Source organism: Esox lucius, chromosome 19, assembly GCF_011004845.1.
Source record: "Esox lucius isolate fEsoLuc1 chromosome 19, fEsoLuc1.pri, whole genome shotgun sequence".
Lineage (NCBI taxonomy): Eukaryota > Metazoa > Chordata > Actinopteri > Esociformes > Esocidae > Esox > Esox lucius.
The window spans coordinates 12,629,741-12,656,043 of record NC_047587.1 but is presented as its reverse complement, the minus strand read 5'-3'; the positions used below and the strand labels follow the sequence as shown (position 1 = coordinate 12,656,043).

The following is a 26,303-nucleotide window of genomic DNA, read 5'->3' as shown; positions in this document are numbered from 1 at the left end:
GTTTTATTATTATGATGTTATTTTATTTTATTTATCTTTTTCTTTGTAAAGCACATTGAATTGCTTCTATGTATTAATTTATTTTTATTCTATTTCTATTTTCTTATTCTATGTTTTCTTATTATTATGTTTTATTCCGTAATGTTTTTATTTAGTTTTTATAAAAAAATTTATGTTTTACCAATATTTCAATGATTTTTCTGTAATGCAAGTTCTGGTGCTATCAGCAGACCTCTGTGTAAATGTAACAATCTGTTTATTCTATTGAATTTTGATATTTTTCTATTCATTCTAAAGCACACTGAATTTCTTCTATGTGTGAATTTTGCTATATAAATAAACTTGATTGCTTGCTATCAGTTCACATGGCAAGGATCTTTGTCTGTTTCCACAGGCTGTCATTATTGGTGTCTTCCAGTGCTTGGTTCTCTTCTCTACTTACAATGTACACAAGTCACCAGCCACATAAGATTGTTGAAGGAATCTTCAGTCAGATCCAAAACAACATCCTTGGAACGGGATCCTTTAATTAACAAGTAAAGGCTAGATAATGCATGCACAGTCCAACCATGAAAAACTGAAAAAATGACTAAGACAATATTATTTTGTCCATGGAAAACATGTCGAGCTCAAGGTCGTTTATTGTGTTTGAGACTCATATCAGATATTCTAGATATATCTAGACAGAAAAATTACCCCCCTGTGCATTTCTGCCAATGTCCCAAGGCCAGCTCTCTAGTTCCAGACTTTGGCAGTCTGCCTGGTGGGTTGCTCAGAACTCAATTGAAAGACATCCTTCATTAACCAATCATTTCTTTCCTCTGCAACATCCACACATGGTCTGTCCTATCGTTGGTGTGCCAGTGACAGTCAACATGTTTTTTATTCCATCCCCCTATCTGATACCCAGGTGGTGGCTGACACTCTGCCTGGAGGTCAGCCTACCACTTTAACCTCAACCTAGATGGAGTTCTCTTCCAGGGAAAGGCTTGTCCACTCCAAGACCTCTCCATCAAGGTCGAATCTACAGAGTCTCCCTACCTAGCCGATGTTCTTTCATTCCTGTTAACATTAATGCAGTGACTCGCTCAAAATCTGCAAACGGCAGATTGCAGCTCCAGACCATGGCTGATCCACCACTGTGCTTCACAGAAAGCTGGAGACTTCAATGTGTGTCTTGTCAAACTCAGCCCTACCCTGTACATACATACCAAAAGACTGAAGCTGCAGCTATGTATACATACCAAAATATTAAAAGCTAAGGTGCCCCAAACAAAGTTGTGCTGGTTGAATACTTCCTTCAGTTTTTTACTTTTTCTAATAACCTATTTTGTGAAATAAAACCAATATATCCTTTCAATATTTGATTGTGAGTGTCTATATTTTAAAATAACATAGTATATAGCATACAGTATACAGTATGTAGCAGAAAGAAAATTCAATGAATGTACCATTTTTAAGTAATATGACCGAATTGGTCGGGCCTCTCAGGTCTGAATACTTTTGCATGATAGATAGGCTACAGTAGATTAGTAGATTCACAGACTAGATAAAAGATAGCCATATTAATTATAGGTAATTATTGACAAGACCAGTTTTTTTTTTAATACTTCTATTGACCTCGTTTTATAAAGGCTAAATACCTAAATTCCCATAGGAATCATGATTTCAAATAAGCTATAACTAAACACAGAACATGATTGCATCACTGCGATAGAAGAAAATGGACGATGAAACTTATGTCAAAATGTCACTGGATACTAAGTTGGCAAGGGGTACATCTGTAATGGACAGTATGGTATGCCATCTGTGCTGTCTTGCAAGAAACGTGCTGGTGCGGCGTAGACTGTTATATGGTGTTGCTGTGTTTGTGGAACGGTTATGGGAATTTTCCAATAGCTGACTAGCTTGTAAGCTTTACTAATGGCAAACACTGCCTCACAAATTTTAATGGTGATTCTGGTTGTTGTAATCCATCTCGTATCTCAACAAGAGTAATAAGACAACACTATGTCCCTTTGATGGCTCAGTTGCTAGAGCGGAGGACTGTAGAAGCTCTGAAGTGGAAATCCTTAGGTTGCTGATTCAAATCTGTCTCGAAGGAGACAACTGGGTTTTTACAACTTGACAGGAAATTTCCCTCAGTAAATATTTCTCATACTGTTGTTATTATTGTTTTTATTTATTTTGCAGCACAGATGGGACCCAAAGTTCAAAGATATTCTGTATATTGTAAAAAACTTGTAGGTTCTCTGAGGAGAGAGTTACATGCATGGTGGACCAGTCTACTAGGGGAACTCACCCCGGAGTACTAGAGCCAAGGGATGGTTACCTAGTTACATGTAGGACACAAACAAAACAAGGGGCTGTCTTGTCAGCAATACAGAAAATAACATGTATAGTACAGAATATGTTCTCAGTACTCGGTATCACGATGTCAGGCCTGCCTGTGTTCCTGCTGTCTTGGGTTGCTTTCCCACTCATTATCTCATTATCTCAACTCCATTTTCCATCCTTCAATTAAATAATATTGTACCTTCTGTGAGACCAAGGCTGTTGAAACATTTCAAGGGGGCTTAGAAGAATGGAGATTCCCCAAAACTAGTACCCCTAGGCTTCCTGAAGAGACCATGAAACAGGAACACGTTGCAATGTCACATACAGACACAGTAACCACCAATAAACTGAACAAATAACAGAAATGAACAAAATGAAACTGGAGACTTTCGACGCATATAGCAATAACTGCAAAGCCGTCACAGACCACAAAGACAGATCAAGCTGCATAGTGTCCAATGATGCCTCCCTCCCTGACCAGCTCAACACATTCTAAGGCTGCTTCAAGGCAGACGTCTTGCTGGCCTAGACCAACAGATTCTCTCACCCCAAAGGGTGATATGAGGGACACTCTAAAACAGCTGTATTTGGTATAACAAGATAACCATGTTAACATGTCCTAATGACTATCGCCCATTGCACTGACCCCTGTCATCTTCAAATCTTACATATTTTAAAAAGCCCTTTATACATCAGCAGTTGTCACAAAGTGATTTTACAGGCACCCAGACAAATAATCAACCATGTTCAAAGCAGCTTGTCCTCATGGCCCACATCAAAAGCATATTTCCACTACTATTTGCCTACCTACATAACAGATCCACCTCCACAACAGATTCACCTCCAGAACAGATCCACTGGCACAACAGATCCACCTCCACAACAGATCTACTGCCTCATCAGATCCACCTCAACAACAGATCCACTGCCAAAACAGATCCACCACCACAACAGAGCCACTGCCTCATCAGATCCACCTCCACATCAGATCCAACTATGCAACAGATCCATCTCCACAAGAGATCCACTGCCTCATCAGATCCACCACCACAACAGAACAACCTTGACCACAGATCCTCCTCCACAACAGATCCACCTCCACATCAGATACAACTCTGCAACAGATCCATCTCCACAAGAGATCCACTGAATCATCAGATCCACCGGCACAACAGATCAACCTCCACAACAGATCTACTTCCACAAAAGGGGGGAATATGGAGTTGTACTAATTCAAACATTTCTTCCATCCCTGTTCACATGGCCAAAACGCACCTAGAAAACAGGGACAACCATGTTACAATGCTGTTCATTGAATATAGTTCAGCATTCAAACTACTATTTCACCTAAATTCACTACAATATCCTCCAAATTCAAAACCAAGCTTACAGTACTGCATCTGGACATCACCTGTGCAAATGGATAATGGACTCTTTAAAGGGTAGACCTGAAGTTGTAAAGACTGGCCATAACAACTCATCCTAACCGACTTTTAACACTGAGGACCCCAGGGATGTCCCCTCGGCCCTATGCTTTACTTGCTGTTAATACAGAAGTGCGTGGCTCTGTGCAACACCAACTTCATCATCATGTCTGCCGATGACTCTGCTGATCTACATCAACAGTGAGGAGTTGGTCTGCAGGGAGGGGTAATGCAAACTCGCATTGTGTTGCAAGGATAATAAGTTCTCCCACAAAATCAGCAAAACAAAGTAGGTTATTGTAGACTTCAGAAAGCATCAGAGGTGGGAACACGCCCTAAACAATATCAACAGTGCTGCATTTTAGAGTCAGCACTTTTAAGTTCCTCTGTGTCCACCTAGCTGAAGTACCTGTCATGGACCATCAATACCACAAGTGTTAAAGAGTGCCAAACAGCAACTTCACTGCCTAAAGAGACTAAAGAAATGAGGCATACCATCGAGAGTATCCTGACCGGGCGCATTGTGGATAGATATGGGACCTGCTCCACACGCAGCGCAGCACTGAATACGCCCACCCATCCAGGAAATCTATCTGATGCCATGCCAGACCAAAGCTTGTAGCATTATCAAGTGCCCTTCTTACACTAGCCACACATTGTTTATTTTCCTGCAAAGGGGAAAAAAGATCTGCAATGTTCTGATGATGAACCCCAGGTATCCAATGTCGAGAAGTTGGGTAGAAAGTAATGTTGTGAATTTAATCTAAATTCTGCTGTTGTTACTTTTATATTACTATTTTTGTATTAGTCTATTATTGTATTATTACTTGTTTTCATTTTTCTGTCTTGCATTGACCAATAGAAAACTGCAAATAATGAATGTGTTGCATGGTTTCCTTTAACTTTACATCGGTGTTGGTAAACAGCATTAAGATATCATGAAGCTCCTCAAGGCTTAACAAGTAACTTAGCATACACCATGCTTTTGACAAATCGGGCCCAGTTCTGAAATGGTCCCTGCCTGTTTTCAGACCTACTTTTGCCCTCTGTAAATGTTTCTGAAACGTCTTCCATGAGCCCATGATGTAAACTTTTGGATTTCCAAAGGTTAGTGTGATGTTTTCACTATTATTAATATGGGGCATGGCCTTCGTCCAGTTAAGTAACCATGGTGAAGTCGACAGGAAGTGTCCGCAGTAAAGCCACCATTCCAAACTACATATCCCATAAGTCTTTAAGATTCTTTTTCGTTCCAGGCTGCTTCTAACTTTAGCCATCATCCATCACCAAGGTTACTTTTGCAATGCTTTGCTGGTCATCTGTGCGGTTTAAAGTCAATCAGTGTATTTTGGAAGACTGCTATTTAAAATGAATCAATGCATTCTGAAAGAATAGATGAGAGGATATAATATATTTATCTAAATGGAGATTACTCGAACCAGACCATCGCTGTTTGGAGATATAGGTGAGTGTTTTATTTGTCTCCAGAACATGTCTGACAGTTCGTTAATGCAAGCTTGAAACCCTCGAAATTAGCCGAAGCTAGAAACATCTGCTGTCGACATATCACGCCCCTTCCATATTTCTCTGCGTTATTCATTATTTCGATATTTTAAACATTCCGCTATTTCTTGTTTTACTGACATAACTTGTTTTACAGCCAGTTAAGCTTGTTAACCTAGTGACGAGTCTATAGAGCTTGTCCTGTCTTCTCTATCTCTACGCAGGACGGTAATCATTATTAGCCTGTAGCCAGGATTTGAACATTAATTCCAATCTAAATGTTTGCCCGCCACATGATGAATCTAGCAAATGTTGCCTAGTTTCCAACGCGTTTAGTTCAGCTTTAGGTCTATGCCAATATACTGGCTGATGCGACCCACGTGACTTGCGCAGGGACGAGGATGTCGAATCAAGTGCGTCATCCACACTATACCAATGCATATCAAACAAAAACAAAAATTCAATTCATGGAGATGGATCATTTCATGATACAAGGTCATTTCTGGATTTTAACTGGATTCAGATTGGTGAGAGAGAGCCTGGCCCTAGTCTGGAAACATACAAGATGGTCTCAGCTACAAGTCAAGATCTATAACTTATCATTTCTGTAATATTTATTATAGTTATGTTTGCCCTTCACACGTGGTTGCTGGAGGTTATTTTCTGTAGGAGGAACAGGAGCCCAAGCAGTACAACATGTGATGTGCTGGTACTCAGTCAGACTCTATGCATCATGACCAGCAGCTCCCCACCCTGAATCCCACCTCCTGTTGGCCTCCGAAGCTAAGCAGGGTGGGTGCTGGTCAGTCTCCAGGGTGGGAAAGGGGAGTTTCAGGTCCAGTAAGGCGCTCTATAATCTGTGGTCTAAAGAGGAACATCCCAGGACTGACTCTGTGATGACGGGACAACTTGTGGCACTTGTTGTAATAGTAGGGCACTTAGCGGTGTAAAGGCAACATTTCCAATCTGGCCTTCATATCCTCATGGCCACCTAATGAGAATCACTGTTATTGTCTAAGCACATTCACACATACTCAGAATTGCATTTCGTTTGTGGCCTTGGTTGATCCTGCAGTCTGGGCCGATCCCTCTGGCATGTGGGGGTTTCAGTCCGGCTCAGTACTACTTCAGCAGGAGTTCTTTCATGTTTTTTCACTTTCCTGTCATATCACCACATACAGAGACAGATACTCGAAATTGAGCTTCCAGTTAGCTCATTGAGCCCCTCTCCTCCCCCTGTATAATAGCTACCAAAGCCATCAGTAATATAAGTTGATCTAGGTGAGGGCTACAGCTAAATAACTCCAACATTTATCCAGTTCCAAATGTAGGCTACTGTCTGTGTCGTCTTAACACACGTCCCCGTGAGACGAAACCCACTAGTGAGTGACGTTGAAGACCCGTCCCGTTGGTTTCCGCAGCCCACGGCCTGGGGTTCTGGACGGATCGCTCGGCAGTGCACGAGGCGGCAGCCCAGGGCAAGGCCCTCCAGCTGCAGCAGCTGATCCAGGGCGGGGCCGCGGTCAACATAGTGGCAGTGGACTCCATCACCCCCCTCCACGAGGCCTGCATACAGGGACAGACACAGTGTGTCCAGCTGCTGTTGGATGCCGGTGCTCAGGTGAGAGACATGGTGGGGGTGGGGGATTGGTTCGACCACTTATGGAACAGAAACACCCACGCGAGTGTTTCTGTGACGGTTGGGATCCATAGCTACGCTCGGGGGTTTTCAATGTAAAACCAAAACAAAACAAGTGCGACGCAGTCTGTCTGTCTCTCTGTCATACCGTGCTGCACGTGACCGTTTCCCTCAGGTGGACGCGCGGAACATCGACGGCAGCACCCCTCTGTGCGACGCCTGCGCGGCTGGCAGCCTGGAGTGTGTGAAGCTGCTCATACAGCACGGGGCTGCGGTCAACCCCCCTCTTTTTACCTTCACACCCCTACATGAGGCCTGCATGGGAGGTACCTGGTTTATTGCAGTGTTTTTGTTTGGGGTGGGAGAGGGATGCCTTGGGGCCGCACACGCTTGACGTGTGTGTGTGTGTGTGTGTGTGTGTGTGTGTGCGTGTGCACGCAGGTAACGCAGATTGCGTTCAGCTCATGATCGATGTGGGAGCTCTGACGGAGGCCTACGACTCCCACTTTGGGACGCCATTACATGTAGCGTGCGCAAGGCAACACTTTGACTGTGCCAAGGTGCTCCTCAATGCAGGTGGGTGGAGCCAGTTGTGAGGACATTATGTTAGCACTTTGCTACTGGTATTTTAAATATTCTTAAAGAGAGTTATGGAAACGGGCTGTCTCGAGTACATAAATCCCTAACCTAATTATGAAAGTCAAGTGAAGCTTGACTTCCATTCAAAAGCATTACACAAATGCACAGTACAAGCCGGTCTTACGATCTTGCCATTAAAACAAATCCACTGTGCTTTTTGATTTAGGTTCTAACTGAAGGATGTAACAGTACGCCCTGATCCAGTTCCCTTTTGAAAACAGTCCTTTTCATCCTCTCCCAGGGGCCAATGTTAATGCTGCCAAGTTCCATGAGACAGCACTCCACTACGCAGCCAAAGTGAAGAACGTGGATCTGATCAAGCTGCTGATAGAGTTTGGAGGGAACATATATGCCACAGACAACCTAGGCAAAAAGCCTATCAACTACACAAGTCCAGGCTCTCCCACCAATATCTGCCTAGCATTCTATGAAAGTAAGTATGGTATTTTATTCACAAGTTATCACTCAGGCAGGTAGAAATGCCTGCAGTAGTTCCAGGAGTCCATCCTGACAGGGGAAGATATGCGTTGCAGCGGTCCTTTAGATATCCAAAACCGTTGCTTGAATTGTGCTGAAGAAAACAACCTGAAAAGATGTTAAAGTCTTAAAATATATCTTGGTTTGGTCTGTACTCCAAAGTTTTTCATTTATTATGAGATTAACTGTTAAACAATATCTTCTCAGCTTTCATTTTGGTTTAATCTCAGTTTATATATTGGTTTCAACATTTAAAAATGACAACACTATACATTGTCCCCTGATTTCAGGATACTAAAAGCATTGTGACAGATTAACATGTGTAAATTTAGCACTTATTGTTTGGTATTTAGTCACACATGCTTTGCATACAAATTAATTTGGGGTTTACTGACCATTGTCGGTTGTTGTCTGTTTTAAATAATTTTGACTTAAGCCTTTAGAAACGGCATGTTTAGTTGGATTTATATCTGGATATTGACTTGGCCTGTGAGGAACTTTCAATTTTTTTTGCACCTGAAAAGCCTGAAAAACCTAGTTTGTCTCACAGTGTGTTTGAAGTCATTGTCTTGGTGAATGATGAAACGCAATCCAAAGATTTTGGTTGCATTTGCATGTAATTTGGTGGACAAGATGTTTCTGTACACGTAGGAATCATTCTGCTGCTGCTGTCAGAAATGACATCCTCACTGATTTACGGAAAAACTTTTTCTCCAAACTTGCCATAGCTTTGGTACATGTCAGTATTTGTCTTATCGGTCCAGACACCATTTTCCAGAACCAGGTGTGGTCCTTTTGGTACTGTTACCTAGCCATACAGTTTTTTAAGCTAACTGATGATTGCAATGTTTCTAGTTCTGTTGGTGAAGTATTCTTTGGATGGTAGTAGCAGCCAGAGCCACATCTACCTCCAGTTTTTCTGATATGTCAGACAGTTGTTATTTTTCTTCAGTATGGAAAGCATTTAACAGTCATTCTCTCTGGAAGTCTTCCTTGGGCTACCAGGCAGTTTGCAATCGCTGTGCTACAGTGCTTTACTTCTTCCCAAGGAAAATGTTTTTTTCAGCATTGTAACAGTTTCCTTCACTTACACTGATATATTTTAAGTGCTGATGTCACCAATAGCAGGCTCCAAAGGCAAACACAAAGCCTAGAATCAGGACTAGACACTGACATCTCTCCGCACCAATGGGGACTATGTATAAAGTGTTTTCATTTGTAAATGGTACAACCAACATACTGTATACACAAATGCCCTCAAATGAAAGCTGAGAATCTATACTTTGAAGAATAAAATAGTTTGATTTCAAAGACAAACTATTATTAGTATAGAGCCAAAAGCAGAAACAAAATGCCTTCACTGTTCCCATTCTTTTGGATGTTATAGTACATGGAAACACCTTTGTATACTTATTGTCTTCATGTATAACAGAAAAACTACAGTAAATTAGGTGTTCAGCCACTATATCAATTTACATGTTTCTCTTTTCCAGATACTCCCCTTAGTCTACAGCAGATTAGCAGGGTAGCTCTGAGAAAAGCACTGGGCAGAAGAGCACTGGACTCCGTGTCCAAACTGGGCTTGCCCAATCGCATCGTCTGTTACGTTTTATACCAGCCACCACCAGATCTGGACCTGGATATTGACTACTTCTAAGAAGCCATCAGAGGAATTGACCCGGGGTCTTGTTCTTGCTATCTTAATATTATATTGCAAGCCAGTCAGTGTAACATTGGTTGACAAGGACTTGACGTGATAACACATACTGCCTGGAACTCAGGCTAGATAGGGATATAAATCGATGTTGTAAGATCAGCTGGTCCCAGATCTGATTGTGGTCTTGCCAACCTCTATGGTCTTTGTCATGTCAAACACACATTGGCAATGACTGTAGGATGGTTCCATTTAATATACAGCACAAACAGATATGGGACCAGGCTAGACTTCAGGGGTCCTGAAGTCAGTATATCTGCAGTAGTATTAACTATGAAAATTAGGCACTTCGTATTCACTGCCCTTTTTGTGGCGTTTACAGAAAATCAAAATGGATTTAATCTTTTTTGCCACTTACCAACACAAAAAGCCCAAGTGAAGAATAAAATCAGCAAATTATTTTAAATGAATTACAACATATAAACCAGAAAATAATAGATTGCATAAGCATTCATCCTGTATCCTTTAACAACCAGTTGTCTTTAGACATAATTAGTTGAATGGAATGACGACGAAGGGACATTTGAAGCAAATCCGTATTTAGGTTCTTCAAACCATAAGTAAGGGGTTGGGCATTTCTAATCAATTGGATATACCCTAAAGTCCATAATAATGAAATAGAGAGAATATGGTACAACTGTGAATCAGTCTGGAACAGGCCGTCCTCAAAACACTTATCTGGGTTAGAAGGGCACTACTCAGGGAGGACACCGACAGGCCTGTGGCAACTCTGCTGGAGTTAGTCTTCCACGGCTGAGCTGGAGGACACCGAGCACACTGCAACAATAGCCCAGGTGCCTTACAGAAGTGGCTTTCATTAGTGGCAAAAAGAAAATAATGACATTATATGGACTTTTTTGTGTTGTTGAGTGGCAAAACTATATTGAAAAGTCCAAGAGCGAGTATATTTTCAGAGCCACTGTATGCTAGAAAGTATAAGGCCCGGATGCAAACAGTGTCACAAGGAGATCAGCGTTAGGGCACAGGTCAAATCCTAAAGGGATTTGCGATTGAGCAGACTTATGAAGTGTTTACCATGACAAGTGAATCAGGGAACACTGCCCTTGAATTTGTATTGCTCTGTAAAGAAAATCTCCCATGGTACAGATTTTGTTCGAGGCACCAGCATTTGAATAAGCATTGTCTTAGCCTCACTTGCTCCAACATCTGTTTGGGATGTCCTCTGTTGCAAGGCGTCGGGCTGAATAAATTCCAGATTTTTAGGATTTTATAAGCTTTTAGGATTGTATAATTGTATGTAAATATCAAAAGTATATTTATTTTGAATAATGTTTATATAAACTCTGTAAATACATTTTTGTTGATATCTGTGAACTCCAATAACACTGCAAATGTAAGTAGCCAAATACAATAACATTTTGTTCAGTGTTGTATTTTGTTTTTTGCTCTATGCTTAGTTGTAGTGTTTGACATGTGGCCGTTGTTACAAATGTCAAGTACACCTCGTATACCGCCTGTTATTGTATTCAATAATATTACATTATGTTCAATTTTTTAAAGCATTTCTTGGAATGATTTTATCAGGCATTAAACTGACTGCATCCTTTAAACATGCATTAATTAAACCTATTTTATACCATCAAAATTACTAATACCGTATTGAAATTAACACGACTGCATACAAAGCAATATGGACAAATACATTTTTCTTGAATGCAAGCAGACAACAGTTTGTCTTTTAAAAACTCACAATACATCCACCATCTTTTACCTTCAAATATCCTGATTATCATTACTGGACATCCAGCTACGAAGATTTTGATTAAATGGCTCAAGTGTAATTGCTGATCAAAAAGACAGATTTTGACACGCTTTTGGAAGAATTCACTCATCAGTGTTGACATTATCGTCCAGATCCTACTGCTAGCTTGACATGGAAGGGTTGGTCCCCGGGTGGAGAACAAGGTCCTGCCCAGGTCAAGTAGGGGGACTCTTCCCTGTGGTGAACTGTGGGCCTGTGTGGGCTGCTGCATGGGATGTACGCCATTCTGCTCCCGTCATCACTAAACAGCCCATGGCATTTATCTGTGGACAACTAACTTACCAGGTAAAATAAGGGTAAAGAACATTTAATCAGAATTCAACTCCATGTGGTGAAGAAGAAATGCTGGTTTGACCATAGGTTTGTAGACATTCCAAACAGAACGACTATCCCCAAGGAAATGATGTACCACCTGAATAGCAACACTAAAGGGAGGTGGAAATGTTGTCGGTTAATGACACCCTATTCTTTATCACATTTCATTAAAATGTGACAGTTGCTTGGGTCTTTCCTCGAATTGTATCTGATCAACTACCTACAACGTACTGGCGTATTTCCTGACAAGTGCATCTGTAACCGACCAATGAAAACAGCCTGTCGGATGTCCAGTGAAGAAAACATTTACATGCTGATTTTACAGTGACGTTCACGCATTCAAATCCAGTGTATTTAACTGTTGCTTTACTGATATGAAAAAGGGTTGGGGTTCTGGGGAAGAGAGATGCAGTAAACCTACCGTCGTTAGACGTGACACTAAACACTTGGTTAAGAGGAAGGAACACGTCCTGGTGGTAAGGATGTGGTAGTAAGGGTGGGGCCTTCTGTTAAAATGGCTGTAAATGCATAGATGGTTTAGACAGTATCTCTAAATCCAAAATGATGTCAACTTCCTCCAAAGCACAACCCTTAAGCCCAAAATACTAATTCTCGTCATGGGAAGGGCAAAAAGTTTGTGCTCCCTACCAGGTTATGAAAACAAGCCCCTTTATTTTATATTAGATGACTTCCACCAGCTATGATAAACACAGAGACATCACGCAGTTGAAAAGTTCAAACTTCAGATCCAAAGCGCTTTTATTTTCTCACAGGCAGCTTAATCCTTCCATCAACCTTCACTTGTGTATACATTATCCCCATCTGCAACAAGCCTTTGAGTGAAACCCTCTGCCCTCGCTGCAGACTCTTTTTTTTTTTGTTCATTTCTCTCACTTACGGTTCTCTAGAGAACCCACTCTGAAACCTTCCTGACAATTACACTTCACCACTTCTGTCAAACAACTCAATTTGGTTGCGCCCCACCAATCTAACCTTGCAAAAAGTGTGCAGTCTCGCCAATGAATTGAATACACTAGGGAAATTACACAAATGCACACTCGAGTGTCAGGACGCCACAAATCCTTCTGATCACAACATACTCATGTCAATACTCTCCTTGTCTCCACAGACATCCATCAGACCGTTGACAAATATTTACATGTGGTCTAAACTGTATACGCAAAAGCTGCCCTAAGTAGCAGAGATGAAACACGACATATGGAGGGAGACGGCATCCAAAATGGCACAATATTCCCCATTTAATGTACTACTTTTTTACCCATGACATAGGATTCTTATTGGAACAGGAAATAGGGTGCGATTTGGGACCAAGGTTGATGTACCAACAAAGCCGGCAAGGACCAATCAACCCGAGGAATATTAACTTTCAAGTCAAAACAAGTGGTTAAATTCCAGTTACAATCACATCAACACAAGTTCTCCAAGGTCTAAAAGCTAATGGTATTTTGCATGAAACAGAGTTAGTCATTTTAATGTAGAAAAATAAGAGTAAAAACCTAATACACAAAGCTGCTGTAAACATACGCAAATTATTTTCAATTACATTGGTTGGCACACCATCATTCCCTTGTAAGGTGATTGAAAAATATGTTCCATTTTGCAGCCAAATTTACAGAGCAATTGGATTTGATGTGTTTTGCAGCGCACAGACTGGACGGGAGTAACGAGGCGGTACAACAAAATCCGCTACGTGGTCGGCACTCATCTTCTGGCAGATCCTCTATACAACAGCACACACACTAGACAGAGGAGTCATGGAAATTCACGGACAAAACACAAGTATATTACAGGTTAAAATGACGGCATGAAGCCATGGGAAAGACAACACATACAGCTGTACACTAATATGTCCAAGTGCATGATGCATTTCCCTGGTCAGTGTGGACTCTTCAGATCAGGTCCCTAAACCCCAGTCTCTTTCCTTCTCTGTAGAGAACCGTGGCTCCAATCCCTTTTCATTTTACCCGATGACCCAGACCTGGGGAGCATCTCGGTGCCTTTAAGCCCCTGGCTCAGATCGGCAATGCGGGGACAGTCGTTCTCATCTGCCCCCTCCACGGACACCACAGAGGCGCGGCGCTTGGCCCTCGTCATGGCGGTGCCCTCACTGACCCCCCGGCGGTCCCTGACCGGCGCCCTCTGCTGTTGGGGCTGAGCGGCAATGGCGCTACGGAGACAGTTGAGCCACTGCTGCTTGTGGAAGATGTCGTTGACCTGCAGGGTGTGAGACTGGCCATGGGATGGGTCCAGGGAGGTCACCCTGAACACGTTCTTAGCTGGAGGAATGAAGGGAAGCACAGTGGACTCTACTTAATAACATGGCGCTCTCAGCAAGTACTTGGAATGTCCTTTTATAATACGACAGGACAGGCTAAAGCATTTCATTGTTTTATTTTCTATCCATGGATACTCCCATCCCGTCCCGCTGCCTGTTAGAAATACATTCAAGGAACAGGTCTGTGGGGAGGGACCTCAGATCGGCCCCTCCAGAGTGGGGTAGTATTTGAACAAGAGCTTCTACGGCTGCTTTTACACAGGCATCCCAATTCAGATCGTAGGCCAATCAAATAAGATGTCAGGACATCCGATCTTTTTCTAGCACTAATCAGATTTGTCAAAAGACCAATCAGTGGTTGGATTGGTCCCCCACCCCCCAAACAATGAACCAACATACAGACCGACAGAACTCACCTTTCTCTCCCTGGCTGAAGGCTCCTCTGAAGGACCCCCCCATGCGTACATCTCCGTCCTGCAGGTCCTCCAGGGCCAGGTCTCTGACGGGGAGGGGCTGCCGGTACACCTGGAAGCAGCTCCGCTCATTCCGGGTCACCGGGCGGGTCAGAACCAACAGCTCAGAGAACAGGAACACGTGCAGCTTCTACACAACGGAGGAGGTCAGGACAAGCTTCTACAAAACGGCAGAGGTCAGAGCAAGAGCCTAATCTTTGGACAGAAGTTCAGGATACTGACCTAGAGTCAGGGAAAACATTTAACAACAGCCAGATGCGGGGCACATTTTGCAAGAGGCGGGTAAATTGGCTGGAAAGATTGACCATTTTGGCGGGTGAACTAGCATAAGAAAATACTTTTTTAATATATCCCTTTTCATATTTTATTTGTTATACTCTCTATGACAATATGACGTTTTAGTAGAGGAATACAATCTGATTAAGGTTTTAGTATAGGGGTAATATTTGACTATATGTTTTATTAGAGGGGTCAAACTAGAGGTTTTACTACAGTACCATCTACTATCTGACTACAAGTTTTAATATAGGTTTTAGTAGAGTATTATCTAATGTATCACACCTGGCAACAAATGTAGCCCTGTACAGCAGCAGACCAGTATTCCATTAAGTAGTGTCCACTTCCTGAACATCGCCTCAATTACATACTATTCACTATTAACCTGTTATCATAGAAAACAGCTATGATGATAGTAGCCTTTGGACAATTTATTGGTGAATACATGAGATCACACTGTTGTTTCTAATGCATTGAGCTACAGGTGAACATCCTACAATACACCGTGACAGAGTGTGTGTGTGTGTTGAAATGCATTGAGCTACAGGTGAACATCCTACAATACACCGTGACAGAGTGTGTGTGTGTGTTGAAATGCATTGAGCTACAGGTGAACATCCTACAATACACCGTGACAGTGTGTGTGTGTGTGTTGAAATGCATTGAGCTACAGGTGAACATCCTACAATACACCGTGACAGAGTGTGTGTGTGTGTTGAAATGCATTGAGCTACAGGTGAACATCCTACAATACACACCGTGACAGAGTGTGTGTGTGTGTTGAAATGCATTGAGCTACAGGTGAACATCCTACAATACACCGTGACAGAGTGTGTGTGTGTGTGTCTGCCAGCCACGCTCACCGAGCCACTCTTGTTGCGCAGCTCTCCGTGACACAGCAGCGTCTTGCAGTGGTCTATGAGCGGGTCCCTCTGCCTGTCGTCCAGGTACTCCAGCTTGTCGATGTAGTACTGACACTCGGACTCGCCCTTCCTGGTGTTGATGTCGGACAGCACGCCCTGGATGATGGTGATCTGGAGTCACAGTTTCACACTTCAGTCGGGACTCACTCACCTCTGGTGTAGTGAGGCATCTATTTAGGTGCATTACAAGGACACTGTAACTTGTGCGGTGTGTGTATCTGAGTGTGTGTTACATTTGCCTGTGTTTACAGCAGAGCTGGGACGATAACGGCAATGATCAGCACCGACAAACCCACCACATACTGCAGGTAAGTTGCTGAAATAGTTCAGTACAATAAGTAGCCTGTACCAGACAACAACCGCTGATTGTTAAATGAGACAATTTCTCGTTGCATTTTATTGCCATGGTATCAATCAGGGCAATTTATGGTCAGAAGAGGTATTTGGCCTCGTTCTACCGTACGGCCACCACATACCGCTTTCTCCAGATGAGGCACGTCCGCGTGCTCTGGCGGCGTGTGCCTCAGAATCTCCCTGAGCAGCAGGGGGTACTTGACCAGACGGCTCCTGGGGATGTCCAGGAAGCTCCACAGGTCCAGCTTCCTGCTGAAGGGAGACTCCAGGCAGCGCTGCAGGAAGTCCTGCACTCTCCGGTCCTGTTTCTTCTGGTCCAGCAGGGCCTTGGCAGCCAGCTGATGACTGCAGTAGTCTCTGTACGCATTCAGACCAGGCAACTGGACGGGCAGAACAACACAGGGGGAATTCAGCAACTTTTTACAGACAGTATAAAGAAGAACGTGTCATTTTCAGAGCATGTGAAATGTGTTTTTTTTTTTACCCATGAAATGGGTGAAAGGCCATTTTAAATACTGGCTATGTGAGAAACTGTATTTTGCATGTGTAATGAACAAACCTTATCCAATCTCTCGTTTAAATTTTTTTTTTTAAATAAACTGCCATAAAGAAATACTAAAATATAGAGATTCACAAAACAGATGAGAACTTGAAATCCCGGCTAAGAGGCACCTACCCAGTCCATGACAATCTGTCCAATCTGTCCCACTGTTCCATCAGAACTGGTGCCTTTTGCAAGCTTATCCAACAAATCTGTAACATGAGAGAAGACACACAAACAAAACCATCAGCCCTCTCAAAATATCTTAAGGTTTGTCCGCACTTCAGATTGGCAGAGTTTAGACTAGGTAAAATTGTAATTATAATTCAGTGGAGCAACTTAAATTCCAATTCATGATCTTAAATTAAATGGAAATTAACTGGACTTTAAACCAAACCTGGTGAGGCTAGTAGAGTGAATACAGAACAGTAGGGCTGCATGATTAATCGAAGTATAATCGAAATTGCAGTACTGACGTGCAATATGCAAAATCGCCAACTTATTCGATTTTCTGTTACAAAATAGGGGTGAATAAGATGGGCTTAACATCAGTCAATGGGCACACAACGTACGTCCGTTAACATCAGGCAATGGGCACGCAACGTACGTCCGTTAACATCAGGCAATGGGCACGCAACGTACGTCCCTTAACATCAGGCAATGGGCACGCAACGTACGTCCGTTAACATCAGGCAATGGGCACGCAACGTACGTCCGTTAACATCAGTCAATGGGCACGCAACGTACGTCCGTTAACATCAGTCAATGGGCACGCAACGTACGTCCGTTAACATCAGGCAATGGGCACGCAACGTAGGTCCCTTAACATCAGGCAATGGGCACGCAACGTACGTCCCTTAACATCAGGCAATGGGCACGCAACGTACGTCCCTTAACATCAGGCAATGGGCACGCAACGTACGTCCGTTAACATCAGGCATTGGGCACGCAACGTACGTCCGTTAACATCAGGCAATGGGCACGCAACGTACGTCCGTTAACATCAGGCAATGAGCACGCAACGTACGTCCGTTAACATCAGGCAATGGGCACGCAACGTACGTCCCTTAACATCAGGCAATGGGCACGCAACGTACGTCCGTTTACATCAGGCAATGGGCACGCAACGTACGTCCCTTAACATCAGGCAATGGGCACGCAACGTACGTCTGTAATAGTCTTTCTTGCGGGTGCTCTAGGTTTTTTTGGTAGATTTTCAATACTTGACGGATTTTCAGTCTTAGTTTGAGTTCACACTGCAACTACTAGCGAAGACGTCTGCTTCAATCTAGCGAGTGGCACCAAGATGTCCCACATACACAACAGCATGTTTTGGCTTCAATGTCGGTGCCTACAAACAAACATAATATGAGAGAAAATATACCTCAAGGGTTGAGAGATGTTCCCTGACAAGCAATGGCGACGGAACAAACATAGCAAACGTCTTTGCATTCAAATTGTTAGTTGTTTAAAAAACATTGAACTTTATTTTTATTCAGTTTAAGAGCACACTATATAGGCTATGAGCGATTCTCTACGCGGTTTACACTTATGTTTGAAAATCACGAATCAACCGTAGTTGCAGTATTTGTCAGATATTTTATCCAAATCGTGCACCCCTGCGGTACTGGTAGTTTCCATGGTGAGGCTAGTACAGTGAATACGGTCCAAGTACTTCAAGGTGAGGCTAGTACAGTGAATACGGTACAGGTACTTCTCAAGGTGAGGCTAGTACAGTGAATACGGTCCAAGTACTTCTCAAGGTGAGGCTAGTACAGTGAATACGGTCCAAGTACTTCAAGGTGAGGCTAGTACAGTGAATACGGTACAGGTACTTCTCAAGGTGAGGCTAGTCAGATGAATACAGTCAACTCCTACCCTCATGCAGTGGAATGTAGGCATCTAGATCTCCAAATATCTGTGTTAGCTCTTCCTCGGTCATGATGGAAAGTTTCAGCATGGGATCGTGATACGCCTGTCAATACGCAAATAACACAGAATATGATTAGAATGTTTCATGTTTCAAACGCAAAACGTAACGTGGTATGAACAAAGGGTTTGATAACACAACATGGCATTTCATATCTGACCTTTCGTGCCACTTGGAGGTCTTCAATGAGATCATGTTCCCCTCTGGATAGCTCATGAATGGCCTAGAGAAACATTAACCATGCTGTTTATATGGCATATTGAAGTTTCTGAATTTCTCATTCATTTTATAACAAACAATGGGTAGATATAAAATGAACTCTGACAAACAGTTGGCTTTGAGTTCCTCTATTCCTGTAGACAATGCTAAAGCAAAAGGGGGTCATGATTGTGATTTTGAAAATGAAGGCATGGATCTAGACTGGTGCCATTGGAGTCTTTCATTTGGTGGCACCAGAACATAATTTGGTTGCACCACAAAACAGTATTTTAAATAATAGAAGAAAAAACCCTAATATTTTAAATATTATTTCGACAATAAACATTTATTTGGTACTTTCATTAGATTGTATGTTTAGACTGCTGTCCTTTACACCAATGATTAGACTATTAGAATTGGGACTTTGGTATCTGGATTTCTTGTAATGAATGCAAATATGCCTACACCTAATAAAGCACTTTTTCAAAATGTTACATAAACACCTCTGTGTTGCCAGTAACCAGACCACATAGTGTCTTCAGCATACGTTGGCTTGTGAGGGAACTTGTTTTTTTTGGAAGAACTCTAAATTGAACTTTAAATAGCATATTTCACTCAAGTTGAATTTCACTATGATATCAGCGCTCTTACTCGGTTTGTTTGATATTTCTGCCTTAGTTAAAAATGTAATCGGAAAAACCCATGAAAAAATGTCACACAACAAGACTACTTGGTCACAGTCTGGAGCCCTGGTTTCCTTTTTTTTACTTTTTAAACAGCAACATTACCTCCTGTCTCTTGATCTCTTTGGTGGAGAAGGTGCTCTTCTGGTGGACGTCAAGGGTTTCAGACCACAGGGTGCTGTTCCTGCGCTTGGGGGGTGTGGGCCCCACCACCTTGCTGCAGGCCTTCAAAGGAGCGCCCGGTGACTTACCGTCACCCCGCATTGACATGCTCTGAGGAAACGAGTAAAAACATTGACATTCTCTGAGGAAACGAGTAAAAACATTGACATGCTCTGAGGAAACTAGTAAAAACATTGACGTGCTCTGAGGAAACGAGTAAAAACATTGACGTGCTCTGAGGAAACGAGTAAAAACATTGACGTGCTCTGAGGAAACGAGTAAAAACATTGACGTGCTCTGAGAAAACGAGTAAAAACATTGACGTGCTCTGAGAAAACGAGTAAAAACATTGACGTGCTCTGAGAAAACGAGTAAAAACATTGACGTGCTCTGAGAAAACGAGTAAAAACATTGACATGTGCTGAGGAAACGAGTAAAAACATTGACATGTGCTGAGGAAACGAGTAAAAACATTGACATGTGCTGAGGAAACGAGTAAAAACATTGACATGCGCTGAGGAAACAAGAAAAAACTAAACTAGGAGATGGTGGAGTGGGTATAAGTCTGTGTCCTTCTACTGCATCTTTCTGTCTATGACTTCCCTGGAGCTCTATTAGTAAACAATGAGACGTGGGCAAAGATCATCATGCCTGGCGTTGTTACGCAGTTATACAGGGCTATGTACCTGGATAGTTTGTCCAAAGCGTCGGACAGCTCCGTTCTTGGAGGGTGAGATCAGGTTAGCCAGAGATGACACCCGGCTCAGCGGACGTACTCGCTTGTTATTGGGCTCCTGGGAAAAAAAGTGGAAGAGCGTCCCTGGATTAGTGAGAAAGCAGTTAAATTAGTGCTACGGACAGCAGTGAGGTCCATTTAGATACATTACCGCATTAGACTCACTGATAACGCCTCCCCTCACTTTTTAACACACAGATAGACACACATGCCAAGTGTATGCATAATCATCACTCATCTCTACCATCATCATTACAACCCTATAAGAAGTAACCTGGAGAGCTGACTTACTTTGAGGTCAAAACTGGACAAACTGACAGTGTCCTCATCCTGCTTCTTCTCTTTGCGTTTTCTCTTCTGTGAATAGCAACGGTCAGACTAGTTTGTGACACCAAGTCTCACAAGCCATTAGAAAGAGGCAGAGCATATTCATAGCTTACTGGAGACCATCTAAATGCTATATAAATGGAATATGTTATTTTTAAGTGTGTTCATTATCAGAAATCTGGTCTCCTTGACTGACCTTGAGGTCGAAGCTGGACAGACTGACCGTGTCTTCGTCCCTGGTCTCTTTGCGTTTTCTCTTCTGCGGGAAAGGTGACAGTGTAGAGCACAGTGAGTTAGTTGCTCCCCTTCACAGGACTCATAAACAAATGGAGGCATCAGGGCCAGCCAGTATGTTCAGGTATATACACACTTCACATGAACATATGTGCAGTATTTACACATGTACTTGGTTAGGGCCCACTGACAGACTTTGTGGTGGTAACTGAGATTTGAGAATGACGGAGATCAGCATCGGTCTTATGCTGGTGCCTGTAATGGTGCTAGAACTGACCAGGCTGAAGTCCCATGGCGTTCCTGGAGTCAAAAAGGTGAAAGAGCTCCCTCTGCGTAGCGGAGGTCTACGTGGTTGGGGGAGAAGACAGAGGGAAGGTAACACTGGTTATTGTAAAATGGAATAATTTGTCCTTTTAAGTTGTACAAAACACATACAGTCTGCTGACAATAACAGAAACGGATGACTTTGATGCTCATAGAATCCACTTTTAACTTGTTAAGTTAGGAACTTCTTACAATGTCTCCCATGAATGGACTGTATGTGCAATACACACAAACTTTAATGAGAGACAATCAGAAATCTGTATGTATTAGTATTGATTAATAGGACTGTTATAGTCATGTGAGGTTGATATACTGCGTTTGTGGCTGCCCATGAGTGGAGTGGACTGACCAGTGGCCTCCGGGTGTCAGCTGTGCTGACAATGAGAACTAAAGATGAAGAACAAGGCGCCAGCCTTGTATCAAGGAGGTTGGGTGTGTACTAAGATAAACGTTTGAAACTCCATACTAATGATTGAACCGGGAAATGTGACCACACGGGTAGAATAAAGAGACGTTTTATATACTCGGTTGTGACCTGGACTTGTTTGTCTGTAGTTTAACTTGATATAACAGACCCACTGACTTGGGCTCTTTCCTAGTAGTAAACTATGTCCTTTAAGTTTCAGCTCAATGTTGTGTGTTTTAATGGATTTACTTAGAAAATGTGCAACTTAACAGTGCTGACTGTGAATATATAAATATAGGTAAAGCACTTAGTTCAACATGAATAACCTTTCCTTTAGGGTGTTCAAGACAAATCTACAGAAACACATCAGTAACACAGAAAAAAATCTGAGCTAACGGACGTAATGTAGCAGCTAACTTCAGCTACAACGTTAGTTACAAAGTAACGACGTTGTTGTTCGATGACAATTCCACAATACATCGATATAACATTATTTCACTAATACAGATACTGGCATTTAACGACTCATCTTTGTCGCTAACATTATTTAGATAGTGGTAACGTTAGCATAAACAACATGATCCATTCATTTGGGTACCTAACCAATCGTTAACGTATTAGCCAACTACAGTAATGATTGCTAACGTTAGCTACAGTAACTAGCTAACTGAATCTATATTTTGATCATTTGGACCATGAATAATTGCCATGTGATTTGAAATTTAAATGGCATAATTCCATAGCCTCTAGTGTTAGTTCATTTTGTCGAAAATATATTTCTTAGCAACCGTTTGACTACTAATATTAATTAATCGCTCGTACTTTTTGGAGTTGTCAGTGGCGGGGGAGGTTTCCGAGCTGACCGCAAGGCTGGCGTTGGACGTTCGTTTCGAGGAAATATTTTTGCTCTTCGCATTGTCTTGCAACGACGATTCAAACACCTCCAAGTCCTCCATTTTCGAGGTTAAACGTACGAAATACCGGTAAGTCTACTATAAAACAATACAATAATATTAGGACAACAACGACGATTAAAGAAACAAAGCAGTAAATCCTTCAACCCAATAATAAGTGACGTCGGAGGTTTGAATATGGCGGAATATCGAAATCGGACCAATAGGGAAATAGCTCAAGGCACTTGTTGCTTAGACACAAAAGAGTGGGAGGAGTCAATGGGCTGAAAAGAATATTTAGAATATCTAGTTTGGTGGTCTCTTTGCTGGACGCTGGACGCATCTCCATCTGTATATGAAATTTGCTTCAGTAAGAATAAAAAATGTCAAGGAATTTAAACATGTGAAGGTAGACAAATTAGGAAAATACCTAATACGTTATAAGTTATAAAAAGCATGCTAAATATGCGAATTGGTTCCCAACTCAGCATTAGATTCCAATTAAAGTTAATCATCTGGCCCTGGACAATGAGGAAGAAGCACTGGATGAGGGAGGTTGAGGTTGTGATGGTGGACATGTAGGTCAGTGAACAGTAACATTCCTTTTTGCATTGTAATATCTACCAGTTCCCAGCCAATGTGACACTGTTACAGTAACAGTGAATATTGAAAGAGAAATTCACAGTTCCATTTATGTTAATATGGTGAAGATAACATCATGCATGGTCTATTCAGGAAATACATCAAGGTTCACAGGCTAATCAGAAATAGAAAACAGAGAAATGCAAGACTTAAGAACTTGTTGAATGACGAACATGGTTAATTAAAACCAGTTAGGAAGTCAGAGATGTTTTGAGTTTTCTGACTCTGACAAAAACATATAAATCCTCCTAACTAGAATAAAAGTTATTCAATGTTAAAAAAAAATTAAAAAAAATGTAAGTTTCTATTTAACTGTGAAATATTTGCATCATAACATTTTTAATCTTTATTGAATTTCGATAAATAATTACTTATTACTTAGAACAATGGGACGTTTACATTGTTACAGTGTTACATTATTCCCATATCATTATTCTTTTTTTTAAATCCGATACATTCTATAGACTATGACTGAGGTAAAGTCAATGGAATAATTTGTTTAAAATTACCCAATATGATTACATGCCTACACATCAAACATGTTTACTCCCAACTATTTGTATGAAAATCAAATGCATCATAGCCCAAGGCCATTTATGGCACAATGTCACATTTCAATTTAGATTATAGACAACGCACGTGGTTGCTATTTTGTTTCAATTCAAGGACATAAAAACAGCCCAGAAGACCTTCTTCCCAGAAACAAAGCGAAATATACACTCACCTAAAGGATTATTAGGAATACCTGTTCAATTTCTCATTAATGAAATTATCTAATCAACCAATCATATGGCAGTTGCTTCAATGCATTTAGGTGTGTGGTCCTGGTCAAGACAATCTCCTGAACTCCAAACTGAATGTCAGAATGGGAAAGAAAGGTGATTTAAGCAATTTTGAGTGTGGCATGGTTGTTGGTGCCAGACGGGCCGGTCTGAGTATTTCACAATCTGCTCAGTTACTGGGATTTTCACGCACAACCATTTCTAGGGTTTACAAAGAATGGTGTGAAAAGGGAAAAACATCCAGTATGCGGCAGTCCTGTGGGTGAAAATGCCTTGTTGATGCTAGAGGTCAGAGGTGAATGGGCCGACTGATTCAAGCTGATAGAAGAGCAACTTTGACTGAAATAACCACTCGTTACAACCGAGGTATGCAGCAAAGCATTTGTGAAGCCACAACACGCACAACCTTGAGGCGGATGGGCTACAACAGCAGAAGACCCCACCGGGTACCACTCATCTCCACTACAAATAGGAAAAAGAGGCTACAATTTGCCCCTCCATGAACTGCCACCCACAGGAGGGACCATAAGGGGCCGGTGCGAAGAGGATCGGGCGGCAGTCGAAGGCAGGGGCCTAGACAACCCGATCTCTGGACACGGAAACTGGCTCTAGGGACGTGGAATGTCACCTCGCTGGCGGGGAAGGAGCCTGAGATCGTGCGTGAGGTTGAGAGGTTCCGATTAGAGGTAGTCAGGATCACCTCTACGCACGGCTTGGGCTCTGGAACCACACTCCTTGAGAGAGGATGGACTCTTCACCACTCTGGAGTTGCCCATGGTGAGAGGCGGCGGGCTGGTGTGGGTTTGCTTATAGCTCCCCAGCTCTGCCGCCATGTGTTGGAGTTTACCCCGGTGAACGAGAGGGGTTGTTTCCCTGCGCCTACGGGTCGGGGATAGGTCTCTCACTGTTGTTTGTGCCTACGGGCCGAACGGCAGTGCAGAGTACCCGACCTTCTTGGAGTCTCTGGGAGGGGTGCTGGAAAGTGCTCCGACTGGGGACTCTATCGTTCTACTGGGGGACTTCAACGCCCACGTGGGCAACGACAGTGACACCTAGAGGGGCGTGATTGGGAGGAACGGCCCCCCTGATCTGAACCCGAGTGGTGTTCAGTTATTGGACTTCTGTGCTAGTCACAGTTTGTCCATAACGAACACCTTGTTCATGCATAAGGGTGTTCATCAGTGCACGTGGCACCAGGACACCCTAGGCCACAGGTCGATGATCGACTTTGTTGTCGTCTCATCTGACCTGCGGCCGTATGTCTTGGACACTCGGGTGAAGAGAGGGGCGGAGCTGTCAACTGATCACCACCTGGTGGTGAGTTGGATCCGATGGCGGGGGAGGAAGCTGGACAGACTCGGCAGGCCCAAGCGTACTGTAAGGGTCTGCTGGGAACGTCTGGCCGAGTCTCCTGTCAGAGAGATCTTTAACTCCCACCTCCAGCAGAGCTTCGACTGGATCCTGAGGGAGGCTGGAGATATTGAGTCCGAGTGGACCATGTTCTCCACCGCCATTGTCGAAGCGGCCGCTCGGAGCTGTGGCCGTAAGGTCTCGAAGAGATTCTGGCAAACCATCTGGCGCCTCAGGAGAGGGAAACAGTGCCCTACCAACGCTGTTTACAGTAGAGGTGGGCAGCTGTTGACCTCAACTGAGGATGTCGTCGGGCGGTGGAAGGAGTACTTCGAGGATCTCCTCAATCCCGCTGTCACGTCTTCCATTGAGGAAGCAGAGGATGAGGGCTCAGAGGTAGACTCGTCCATCACCCGAGCTGAAGTCACAGAGGTGGTCAAGAAACTCCTCGGTGGCAAGGCACCGGGGGTGGATGAGATCCGCCCTGAGTACCTCAAGTCTCTGGATGTTGTGGGGCTGTCTTGGTTGACACGCCTGTGCAACATCGCGTGGCGGTCAGGGACAGTGCCTCTGGGATGGCAGACCGGGGTGGTGGTCCCACTTTTTAAGAAGGGGGACCGGAGGGTGTGTTCCAACTATAGGGGGATCACACTTCTCAGCCTCCCCGGGAAAGTCTATGCCAGGGTTCTGGAGAGGAAAATACGGCCAATAGTAGAACCTCGGATTCAGGAGGAACAATGTGGTTTTCGTCCGGGCCGTGGAACACTGGACCAGCTCTATACCCTCTACGGGGTGTTGGAGGGTTCATGGGAGTTTGCCCATCCAATCCATTCGACTGTGTCCCTCGCGGCATCTTGTGGAGGGTGCTTCGGGAATATGGGGTCCTGGGTCCTTTGCTAAGGGCTGTCAGGTCCCTGTACAACCGAAGCAGGAGCTTGGTCC

The 26,303-nt window shown here is 43.1% G+C and overlaps 2 protein-coding genes across 4 annotated transcripts in view; one reads left to right on the top strand and one right to left on the bottom strand.

The window, feature by feature from the left end:
• Positions 1-5,009: 5,009 nt before the first annotated feature.
• asb13b (ankyrin repeat and SOCS box containing 13b) lies at positions 5,010-11,323 on the top strand. The gene is made up of 6 exons (XM_010889755.3): positions 5,010-5,226; positions 6,686-6,885; positions 7,079-7,229; positions 7,345-7,479; positions 7,784-7,975; positions 9,513-11,323. The coding sequence occupies exons 1-6, from the start codon at positions 5,184-5,186 to the stop codon at positions 9,674-9,676; spliced, it is 885 nt and encodes a 294-aa protein (XP_010888057.1). The 5' UTR covers positions 5,010-5,183; the 3' UTR covers positions 9,677-11,323.
• Positions 11,324-12,560: 1,237 nt separating this feature from the next.
• Positions 12,561-26,303, bottom strand: part of LOC105021820 (neuroepithelial cell-transforming gene 1 protein-like) — a 34,810-nt gene continuing 21,067 nt past the window's right edge. For 2 of the 3 annotated variants that reach the window (XM_020040251.2, XM_020040252.2), the window contains exons 4-15: positions 21,242-21,308; positions 20,927-20,989; positions 20,695-20,760; positions 20,354-20,461; positions 19,611-19,778; positions 18,785-18,847; positions 18,573-18,669; positions 16,830-16,906; positions 16,276-16,533; positions 15,740-15,910; positions 14,544-14,730; positions 12,561-14,128 (exon numbers count right to left, since the gene is read on the bottom strand). In XM_020040251.2, coding sequence (XP_019895810.2) covers positions 13,755-14,128; positions 14,544-14,730; positions 15,740-15,910; positions 16,276-16,533; positions 16,830-16,906; positions 18,573-18,669; positions 18,785-18,847; positions 19,611-19,778; positions 20,354-20,461; positions 20,695-20,760; positions 20,927-20,989; positions 21,242-21,308 — 1,699 coding nt within the window. In that variant the 3' untranslated portion in view covers positions 12,561-13,754. Of the gene's footprint in view, positions 14,129-14,543; positions 14,731-15,739; positions 15,911-16,275; positions 16,534-16,829; positions 16,907-18,572; positions 18,670-18,784; positions 18,848-19,610; positions 19,779-20,353; positions 20,462-20,694; positions 20,761-20,926; positions 20,990-21,241; positions 21,309-22,516; positions 23,375-26,303 lie in introns of those variants that run through there. The other variant, XM_010889758.3, reaches the window with a different exon arrangement.

Bases quoted from the DNA above. Each gene is read 5' to 3' on its own strand.
- asb13b (XM_010889755.3), top strand. From the start codon at position 5,184: ATGGAGATTACTCGAACCAGACCATCGCTGTTTGGAGATATAG. The intron at 6,886-7,078 runs GTGAGAGACATG...CGTTTCCCTCAG, and splicing joins TGTTGGATGCCGGTGCTCAG to GTGGACGCGCGGAACATCGA. The intron at 7,480-7,783 runs GTGGGTGGAGCC...ATCCTCTCCCAG, and splicing joins CAAGGTGCTCCTCAATGCAG to GGGCCAATGTTAATGCTGCC.